At 31.2% G+C, this 11526-nt stretch overlaps 1 protein-coding gene across 1 annotated transcript in view; it reads left to right on the top strand.

The window, feature by feature from the left end:
* The first annotated feature begins 1386 nt into the window (after positions 1-1386).
* The window catches only part of LOC106758313 (F-box/FBD/LRR-repeat protein At4g26340-like), an 11800-nt gene continuing 1660 nt past the window's right edge, over positions 1387-11526 (top strand). Inside the window, exons 1-3 of the mRNA XM_022780146.1 lie at positions 1387-2124; positions 2224-2385; positions 2801-2927. Coding sequence (XP_022635867.1) covers positions 1387-2124; positions 2224-2385; positions 2801-2927 — 1027 coding nt within the window. The remainder of the gene's footprint in view (positions 2125-2223; positions 2386-2800; positions 2928-11526) is intronic.

Below are 11526 nucleotides of genomic sequence, written 5' to 3'. Positions count from 1 at the left end.
TGCATATTTATGCCTACATTGTAGTCTTTAATATTGGATTCTTAATTAGTTTTTGTACTTTAATAGAATATTTTAATTAAGATTTGTTATAATTGAGTTTATTTAGCATGAGATACAAAAAACATGTTAAAAATAGATTTTTAGTTGCATAAGTGTTCTTGGAATATTTTGAGGTTTGTTAGTGCAACTGCAGTTAAGTTGAACTCATTGAGGTATGAAAATAAATTGATTAAAATTTCATGACACCTAAAGATAAATCCAAAAATAGAAAATAATCAAGATCACAAGAAGTCAATCCAAACATAGCATGAAAAATGAAAAAATTTGGTTAAACCAAAACGAAAGAAAAAACAACAAAAATTGAATTTTACAATTTTCTCTACTTTTTCTACAAAAAAGAATTTAATAATTGATAAATATTTATGATAAAATATAATTTAAGTATAAATGTTTATGATAAAAGATAATTTTTTTATGAATTTCCTTTACAAATTCAAAATAACATGTATTGAAAGAGGATTTAATATTAATAAAAAAATTATTCTTATTATTCTATTTTATGATGATGATAATAATTATTATTATTTTAATAGAGTACATGAAAAATTCAAGTTATAGCATTAACTATATAATTTATTTTAAAACACTGCTATGAATGGAGAAGGGTGATTCCATGCAATAATTTTCTTATTTTTCTTAAAACCTTTGAGTAAATAAGTTGTATGACAGGTTTCTTTTGTAAATTACTGTGACAGATATCTGAAGTTAGTTTTTTTTTTCTTTAATAAATAAAAAAGTTTGTATTTAATAAAGTAAATAATTGAAAAAAAAAAGTCTTCTATTTATCTAGTTAAAAATAAGTTTTACATACAATTTTTTAATATCACCGTTACAAAAGTTATATTTAATTTAAATTGTATTGTTTTAATGTTTTCCAAATCATTCTTACAAAAAGCATATATTTTTTTGGGAAAACTGTATTATTTTAATGTTATTAAAATATACATACAGATGCTAATAATAATAATAATAATAATAATAATAATAATAATAATAATAATAATAATAATAATAATAATAATAATAATAATAATTGCTTGTTATATTAAACATTAAATAGAAATTTTTATAATTAGTAAAAATTTAGAAAGATAAAGAGTTGATTAGTTGGTTGACTAAGCACTTAAACTTTAATCTATACATAGTAAGTTAGGATCACTTAATATTTTACTATCTTTCTCCAATGGTAAAAAATATCAATGCAGTCCTTAACTGAATCCCGTTTTGGAATTATAATTAAACAGAAAAAAAAAATGTAAGAAAAAAAAATGTTGAAAATCTTGCTTCAACGTGAAAGTCCTTATATAAAGGAGGAACAGAAGAAGAATGGGTTTGAGGTTAAAGGGTTTTGTGGTTGTTGCACTCAAACCAAACATGGCCGATAGGATAAGCGATTTACCTGACGCAGTTCTCTGTCACGTTCTCTCTTTCCTGCCAACCGCCGCCGCCATCGCCACCACCATCCTCTCCAAGCGCTGGAACGCTCTCTGGCGCACATGTCCCTCTCTCACCTTCGATGACTCCGACTACTTCTATAACTCAACCAGCCGATCCTACTCCCGCTTCGTCCAGTGCGTACACGTGGCAATCCTCTTGCGCGATTGGCATCAGACGGTGCGTTCGTTCCACCTCAGAGTTCGCTCTTCTCTCTGCGACTACACCAACGTGACCGTGTGGATCAACACGGTGATGCAACGAGGGGTTCAGCACCTTGACCTCTGCGTCGGAAACTTGTTCAACTTGCCCAGCGCGGTTCCCACATGCAAAACCCTCGTCGTTCTGAAGCTGGAAAAGTTCCACATTAAGAATATCCCTTCCTTTGATTTTCCTCTGCTCAAAATCATGCATCTGAGAAACCTATATTTCTCAGAACACCGAGATTTCGCGCAGATTGTTCGTGCGAGTCCGAATCTGGAGGAATTGGAAGTCCTCGATATGTTTATTCATTGCCGCAAGGTGGAAGGGAGTTTTGAGTATTTGCCCAAGTTGGTTAGGGCAACTGTTCCGAAAATTGATGTTCCGTTGGGAGTTGTTAGTAATGTTCAGTTTCTGCGCCTGGATTGGGTAATGAACACGTGATTAGTGATTTATCTGTCGTTTGTTTTGTTTAGAAGGAAAAATGGGATTTCTTGTTCATCAAATTAACCTTTTTTTTTTCTACAGGTGGACCAAAAATTGAAAGACATGGATCCAAACCGCGGGGATACTGTGTTCAAAAATTTGATTCACCTTGAATTTGGCTATGTGAATTCTATTCAAGACTGGGTCGAGGTTTTCCAAATGCTCAAGTGTTCCCCCAGCCTTCAAATTTTTGTCATTGACAAGGTTTGATCAGTTAGCCCTTCAATTTCTCTTTAATTATAGGTTTATTCATTAAAATTAATCTAGGCTTAATTAGTTTTTTTTTAACTTACTTAAATTTAGATGATATCAGTAGATTTTTTTTTTAATTGAACCCGTGATCTTAGTTCGTCTTAAGACACTGTCAAAAGATATGAATCCACGTATAAAATCTCATATAATGTTTGTTAAAACGTAGAAGCAAGAAGACGGACGGAGTCTTTCAGGGATTTCAAAGTTAATTAATAAAATAATTTGTAAAAAATTTAATTTTTAATTTGTACTTAATTTAATCTGTTCATGGAAAATTAAGAACATGAATGCACATGTTGCAAACATTGAACAAATGATCCGAAGGGTTGTCATAAAATTTAATTATTTATTTTTTTTGTGATTTCAGATGTATCTTGATCCCTTGCCTATAGCTAATCGTGAAGGAGCAGATTGGATATATCCAGGATTTGTTCCTGTGGGCATTTCGTTAAACCTTAGAAGATGTTGTTTTAAGAATTACAAAGGTTGGAAAGGTGAGTTAGGGTTTGTAGAATATATTATGGAGAATGCAGAACAGTTGCAGACCATGACAATCTACTCTAACATTTATACAAAAGAAGACCAAAAGTTCAAAATGATTAAAGAATTATCTCGGTGCACAAGGCGTTCTGCGTGTTGTAGACTTATATTTGAATAGTTTTACACCTCACAACTTGCAAGAAGGCTTCAAGTTATCAAATTACCAAAACTTTTTTTTGCTCTTGAATGCTTGCAATTTGAGTTGCAAGTGTTTTCACTTCATCTTTCATTTCTAAGCTGGAAAGTGCTGTTAGACGTTTCCTTTATTCCTTGGAGCATATTATGAAATATTCATTTTGTGATTAATTGTATTTTGTAATTAATCTTCAATTAATTACAAAATGAGCTTGATTGGTGTATCAGTTTTAAGAATTCTGCAAAACTGACCGAGATAAAAGAATTGTGACTAAATTGAATTCGATCGTGCTTAATCTGGTCGTTTAGCTTGCGTTCTAAATTGATTTAGGTTGGGTTAACTCATATACTAATTGGTTAGGTCATTTTATAAAATAATAATTATATTTAAAAAAATAATAAAGATATTGCCCTAGTTATATATATTATAATAAAAATCTTAATATAATTCAAATTCAAAGTAATAGAATAAATATACTCATCATGACGGACTAAAACATAATTTTCCTTCTTTTCAACTAGTTAGGAGGATTTTCTCTATATCTAATTGTTTTGGCATGTGAGATAATCATTTAATAATCTTGGCCCTTTGGTTTTTATCCCAAGGTACTAAATCCGTCAAATATTGGGGATTCATATTTTATGATTTTAGCCCTTAAAGGCTATGGCATAGATAAGAATGAACTCTCTTTATTTTAATGTTTGAACTTGACACAATATCACATGGAAAAAAGAAAGAAAAAGTAAAAAGGTTTTAAAGTAACAAATTTTAATTTTTTTTACAAGAATTTGATTTGCTCTCCGCGTATAAAATCTTTTGCATTGTTTTGTACTTAGTTTTGTGTTGATTAAAAGTATTACTATTTTACTTATAATCCAAATAAGTAATCATGAGGATGAAGCAATCTAGCTACATAAATGTCCTAAAACACCACAAGCCAATAATACTCATGACCATATTCATTCCTCCATAAACCAATTCCCAAATGCAACCAAATGAGCTCCTAATCATACACTACCTAGGGCCGAACATAATTCAGCAAACTGAATTATGTAACTAAATTACATAGTTAATCATATTATATTATACTTAAAAGAATTAAATTAGTTTTTACTAAAACCTAATTAAATTATTTTATAGTTCATGTTAAAAAGAATTTAACTTTAATAATTATAATGTAGTTAACTAGTTAACTATGTGAACTGAGTGTCAGAATCATTTTCTCCATTATAATTTTTTTTTCTATCATCACCGTCACAAATTTTGTGCCGCTATCGAAAGTTTGCTGCAATTTTCCTCTTTGTCGCCATCCATCCCTCCTCCCATCTCCCTTGATTAGTCCTCTGGGACTTCCTCATCGACTCTCTTTTCACTTCAGCGTCAATAGCTCTTTCAGGTCTCTCAATCTCTACTGTTATTAACAAATTCATAATATTTATGCTTATTGGTTTCTTTCTTCTTGTGGGAACAACGTCCTTTCTTTTTCATATTCAAGATGGGTGTTCCTTCCATTGATCGACAAGCCTTCAAGCTTTTCGTTCTTGCTACCACTTTTGATATCTTTTTCTCGTAGGAGTTGACTTATCATTTGCATTGGGCTAGGTTTTCTCAAACTTATGATCTCTATATGTTTGTTGATATGCCCTTGAGAAAGTGATTCCGTGTGCTTATGGACTCTTCTATTTTAAGTTTTATTTGTATGTTTGTCTTAGTGTTGATATTGTCGTGATTTAAAATATAGTTTGTGTTTGTCAATCTAGAATGTTGCAAAATTGCAATCACTTTCTGTCCTACAGGTTTGGAATGTCTATATGAAGATATAGAGTTGACACCAAATTAGGCTATGAAACTAGAGATGGTATGTTAGGATTTTTTTTTTTTTTCATCTACTTTGTTGAGTGCACTTCGAATAGTGCCTCGTGCAAGGTTGATCATAAGTTTAGTCAGTGATGAATTAGGTGGTGATTTCTTCCAAGGTCAAATGAAACATTATATATCTTCATCTATAAAAACATAAATTGACTTTTGTTTATGAAATCTTTGGTAAAAATCTCAATCTTACAAATTAATTTGACCTCTGATCAAACACATCATTTTCAATTGGTCAAACCTTTTTCTTTTCTATCATTACTTTTAACGATTTCATTTTTGAAATGAACCAACCTCACTATTTTTGTAGTATCACATGGTTCGAAATAGCGCAGTTCCTTTTTCCTATATAATAGACATTTTTTCCCTATAAATAGGATCTTCCATGTTGCCACTTCAGCCATACAAATTGAAATTAAGATACCCTTTCAAGAGTGTCATATATACCACACTAGCACAAACTTAACAGGCTTCGAAGTCCTGGAGGGATGAAAGAATATGGTCCTACTCCAGGTCAAGGACACTAGCACATCACCAACAACTCTCATTAAGTCTCAATTCTTTGCATTTATTTGCATTACACTACTATACTACTAAATGGGTTTGATTTGACCCTTGTAGATTGTTTTGTTTCCTGATTAATGTTATAGAAAAAACATTCATAAGATCGCATAAATATTAAGAACTTAGGGGAGGTTTTACTCTAACATTTGTTTAATAATTGCAGTATTATTTGTTCCCTCATCAGTTTGTTTTCTTCTCAAGAAGGATTAATCCCGAAAGAGACAAGGCAATAAGGAAAATTTTGTATTTGACAAAAACACTAATGATAAGTTTGATGTCTTCTACTCTCCTAATTTAAGGCACACAATTATTCAACTGTAATTTTATTGTTCACCATTGCATATTGTAATAACTAATTTTGATTAAGAAACATATTTACTTAAGTAGAAAAAATGTAACTACACAAATAACAACTTGTTTTATTTTTCTCCTTTTGCAAAATATCTATGAAAAACATTAGCAGGTTTAACATCTATGAACAACTTGTTAGTTATTTAGGTTCTGATTTCGTAGCTTCTATGTAGGCCAATAGTACTTTAAGCATTTTAATTATTACTTGCACTCTTCTCATATTTGTTATATGGTAAATTCTCCAATATGCTTATACTTCACTCTTTGATGGTTTTGTGTCTATTGTGCTGAAAGCTTCTGAATTCTATTTAAACACACGGAATGACCTTTGTGGAAAATCTGTAGCTATTGTTGACATCACTGACATCATGAGTGATATTTAGTTGATAAATGTAGTAGATGATATCATGTCGACACCTTTGGATAGAAATCTTAGCACGCAGTTTTTTTCTTTTCAAGTTCTTGATTACAATTTTTGTTTATGATTGTATGTATGGTGCATCATGTTTAATAACATATTGTTGAAGGTGTTAAATTGTAGTGCTATACCATTTTGTGAGGTATGTCAGTGCCTTAAACAAACCAATTACCAAGAGGGAAAGTGTACAAATTTTATGGTGATCTGTTAGCATTGCGTGTATACCTTTATCTGAGTACTACTCATTCTTGTCATATGTTCATCGTTCTTTTTAGCTGCTAACTTCTTATTCTTGATAGTACAATATCTGAGAACTAGTTTAGAGCACTAGTGAAAAAATCGTTTAAATCGTTTTTTATGATAGATAAAAATAACCTATTATAATAGGTAACCTAATATCATAGAACTATTTCATTTGGAAATCTATTGATATTTCTTTGCACTGGTAGGTAATTTATTTCAACTACCAAACAGTTAACTCAACACCTGTTTTGTTGCTGATAAAGAAAAAACCTCTTTTGTTTCTTTTGTTTGTTTACGGCATATAATTGGTTTCTTTTAGTCTCACTTGCTATGTAAACTTATCTTTTAGTTAGGCTATTTTGTAGCGAAATCTTATTGAAAGAGCCTTACGAGCTAGGCTTGTATATGAAATTAGATAATAGTTTTTGAAATCTTAGTAGTTTATGAAATTGAAACCTAAATATGAACCGAAACCCAAACTGAAGTAAATAATTAGATAATAGTTTATGAAATCTTAACATATGAATTGTAGATTTAATGAAAGTAAATGTTATATTGAATTTGAATGATTATTTTGAGTTAAAATAGTTCACTGAAGTGATTATAATAAACTAAAGAGTAGTTCACTGAACTATACTATAAGTGCACTAAAAAATAGTTCAATTATTCTGAACTAATTTTAGTTTAATTAAGTTCTTTTGAACTGTTTTACAGTTAATTATAGATTTTTATGATAGAGTGCAGTATAATTCACTTCACCTACCTTAACGCTATCTAAATATGCTTATTTAAATCCTAAGATGATCAAAAGTTCATGAAGTATCTTGAAAAGTTCATGAAGGATCTTGACACTAGTGCAAAAACGCTATTTAACGTCACTCCTTAGACGTCGGTTAAGGGTAACCACGACGTATATTGATGACCGATGGCATTTTCGTAAATAAGTTGGTCATATAGACGTAAGTTAGAAGGTGCCCCGACGTTTATAATATTTTAGACGTCGGGGTCCCTCCTAACTGACGTCTATATGTCTGACAGGTGGATGAAAAGTCATTTCTTTCAGTCTTATAAACGTCAGTTAGGAGGGGCCCCGACGTCTATATGGCGGAAATTAATGGCTATTCACCTACCTGTCAGACATATAAACGTCAGTTGGGAGAGTCCCGACGTCTAAAATATTATAGACGTCTGTTATTGGGGGAACCGACGTCTAAATCCTAAATCTAGAAATTTAAAAAGTCACTTTTTGACTCCATTTAGACGTCTGATCTCGCTACTCCGACTTTTAAAGCACTTTAGACGTCTGTTATTCTTGGAACCGACGTCTAAACCCTAAATCCAAAAATTTAAAAAGTCATTTTCTAACTCCATTTAGACGTCTGATCCCGACACTCCGACTTCTAAAGCACTTTAGACATCTGTTATTCTGGGAACCGACGTCTAAACCTTAAATACAGAAATTTAAAAAGTCACTTTTAGACTCCATTTAGACGTCTGGTCCCGCCACTCCGACTTCTAAAGCACTTTGACGTCTATTGTAAGGGGAACCGATATCTAAATGTCTACATTAAAACACTACGCAAGACAGTAGTTACGCGCACTCATTGTTCATCATCTTCCTCGTGTTTTCTCTACACAGGCTACGTTTTTCAGCTTCGTTTTCTCACTTTTGCACTGTTTAAAATTAATTTTACTCCGATTACATTACTCTTTGATGAATTATTTTTCATTTGAGCCGATTAAAATGCGTTTTCATTGAGTTTTTGTGCAGTTTTGCTCATGTCCTTAGGTAACGTTCTTGGACGACAATTTCTTGCGTTTTGCACTCTCCAATTCCCTCCACTACATTATCAAAACCGTCCAATACAAAATAAGAACATACAATTCATTCTCTTCAACTAAAATATAAAGTTGTAAACTTGAATCACCATGACTTAGGAGCAACTCGAGAGGCCTCAAGCGGAGAAAGATCCTATCAAATACGACGACATATTAGACGTCTGATCTATAGAGTCCGACATCTATATAGACGTCTGACCTATATAGTCAGACGTCTGACCTATAGGGTCCGACGTCTCATTTAACGTCACTCAAATAGAGGTCAGTTCGGGATCTGACGTTAAAAGCCCAAAATAACCGACGTTAAACAGCGTTTTTCCACTAGTGTGAATATTAATTAAAGATTTTATTTTATATTTTATTTTCATTATGAAACACTACGTATTATTTACTTACAACTTTCAAGGTTGAATGAGTGTGAAACATGCATCCAGGAATGCTTCATGTTAAAATAGAAATCATATGTATCTTAAGCTTTGATTGAAAATTAAGTGATTTTAGAAAATGTTCTAAAAAGAGTTATATAACAAACTAATTGATTTTAACTTAACATAATTAATTATCATTATCGACACACAATCAATTATTGTTAGTATCAACTCATTATTTTTCATTAGTTTGCGTATGTAAAAATGTTGCATATGTTGTGTTTAGAGAACATTTTAATACATGTGATCTAGTTTAACGGTTGCCAAAAGAAAAAATGATGTAGTGTAATCAATTATATGATTATGATAGTTTCTATCATGCATATTTAATTAATCAATTATTTGAGGAAATAATAAATTAAATGGTTCATATTGTGTTTTTAATAAAGAGAAAAACATTATGAGAAATTATTCCTAAATTTAATTGATTGAGTTTTCTAAAAGATGCTATAATTTGTTTTCAATGTTCTATTGAAAAATAGTAATTATTTTGTAATATTACTCTTTATGCTAGAAGATCAATATTAGGGATGGAAAAAAATTCGCAGACACGGGTATCCGTGCATAAAATTCGTTGCGGGTAGTTATTATCTACGGATATTACTATCCGCAGGTAACGGGTAACGGGTAACGGGTATTTTAATATCTGTTTCTAAATGGGTCGGGTATAGGTAGTATACTACTCGACCGGCGGGTATCCATTACCCGCAAAAAATAAAAAAAATAATTTATATATATATATATATATAATTAAATTTAATTAAAAATAAAATAAAATTATATTTTATAAGTTAAATTTAATTACAATTAAAATGTAATTTATATTTAATTTAATTTATATTATATTATATATATATATATATATATATATATAATTTTATTTAAATTTTATTTTAAAATGTATAAAATACCCGCGGGTTTTAAAATACTCGCGGATATTTTCTAAACATGGTATCCAGCGAGTAACGAATCGAGTAAAGAGTAGAATTTTATCCGACAGGTCAGATTGCAGGTAGACACTATCCGTGTCTGACTCAACCCGTTGTCATCTCTAATAATACTCCATTCCCAACCGTTTAATTCAAGATGTCTATATATAGAAGATTTGTCATAACTAAATAACTATTATATATAAATTACCAACATATATTATGTGTGTCCTTATCCAAATTTGTTTAAGTGCTAGATTGTAGAAATGTCTTACATGACATATAATATTGTTATTTCCTTATAAAACCATCACTTTGTGAAATATTTCTTTCTTTCACTAGAAATTCTAATTTGTATTCCTTGTAACAACTCCTTTGTTGTAATATAGAAGAGACATTTAAATGTTAGGAAGCAGTGACTTCACAAAAAGAAATATTTATATTTTTTTCTTAATTGAAGATAAAAGAGATAGTCATAAATGACTTATATGAGATAGAAGTTATATATATATAAAGAGAGAGAAAGTCGTCAAAATGGGTCACAACTCGCGGGACAATCCGGTCCGTCACGGGTTTGGGCCGGGTTGGGTTTGAAAAATACAACCCACTTATATGCGGGTCAGATTTCAACCCGACTTATTTAGACCTGACTCATGCGGGTTGAACCCGTGGTGAGCCAGGTTGGCCCGCCAACCCACCTATTTAATTTTATTTTTTTAATTTATTATTTTATTTATGAAACCCTAAAAAATAAAATACTCCCTTCACTCATTGTGTATACCAAAAAAGTAACCTCTCTCTGCTCTCACAAATCACTCTCACGGTACTTGCTCTCATTTGACGGTGTTCTCACTCTCACTTCACTGAAATTCTTCAAGGAGCAGGTAAAACACCCTTCCTTTTTTCTTCTCTTTTCTCCACATTTTTGTTTTCTCACTTCTCTTTCTTTTTTTTTTTTTTTTCAAAAACCCTATAATGACAAAAATAGAGGTTTGCAAATTTGTTTTTTGTTATGGGGATTTGAAGACATGGAATGATTTTTTCATGTTCTGACATGCTTGTATTAGATTTTGTTCATTTTATTTAAACAATTTGAGTATACACTATTTGAACAAGCTCTTTTTGATATCTTTGAATTTGGGAAATCATGTTACAAATTAAACTATTAATTTTTTGTTGATGTTGTTGAGTACTGGTTCTCTTTTTTTTACTAATATTTTTTTTATTGATTGTCGAAATTGTTATGATATTAGGAAAATCTTTATTAGTGAATTTGGAGACAACAAGAACAAGGACCAAGGGTTATGATCAACTACATTCAGGTTGGTTTGATTTTTCCTACTTTTGCATATAATATAGTATTATTGTGCTTTGTGCATGCTTGTGCGGTTGAGATTGAAGATTGTTCTGTAGCAAACAAACAAAGATAATGACTTATGAAAGGTTGTCATGTCATGGTCCATAAATATTTCCAACTGTTCCAATATTTACAAAGTTGTGAAAGGCTGTCAATTGTTCCAATATTTAAAAAATGTAATTAAATGGGCTAGTGAACCAACCCGTTTACCCACCAACCCATGGTGGGTCGGACCGGGTTCAAGTTTTTCTTGCTCGTTAATAAATGAGTCAGGTTGGGTTGACTCATTAAGTGATCAACCCGTGATGGGTCGGACCGGGTCGAGCCGGGTTACTCGTTTTGACAGCTATATATATATAGCCGGGTTACCCGTTTTGATAGCTATATATATATATATATATATATATATATATATATAT

Source organism: Vigna radiata, chromosome 4, assembly GCF_000741045.1.
Source record: "Vigna radiata var. radiata cultivar VC1973A chromosome 4, Vradiata_ver6, whole genome shotgun sequence".
Classification (NCBI taxonomy): domain Eukaryota; kingdom Viridiplantae; phylum Streptophyta; class Magnoliopsida; order Fabales; family Fabaceae; genus Vigna; species Vigna radiata.
This window is presented reverse-complemented; position numbering and strand designations above follow the sequence as displayed.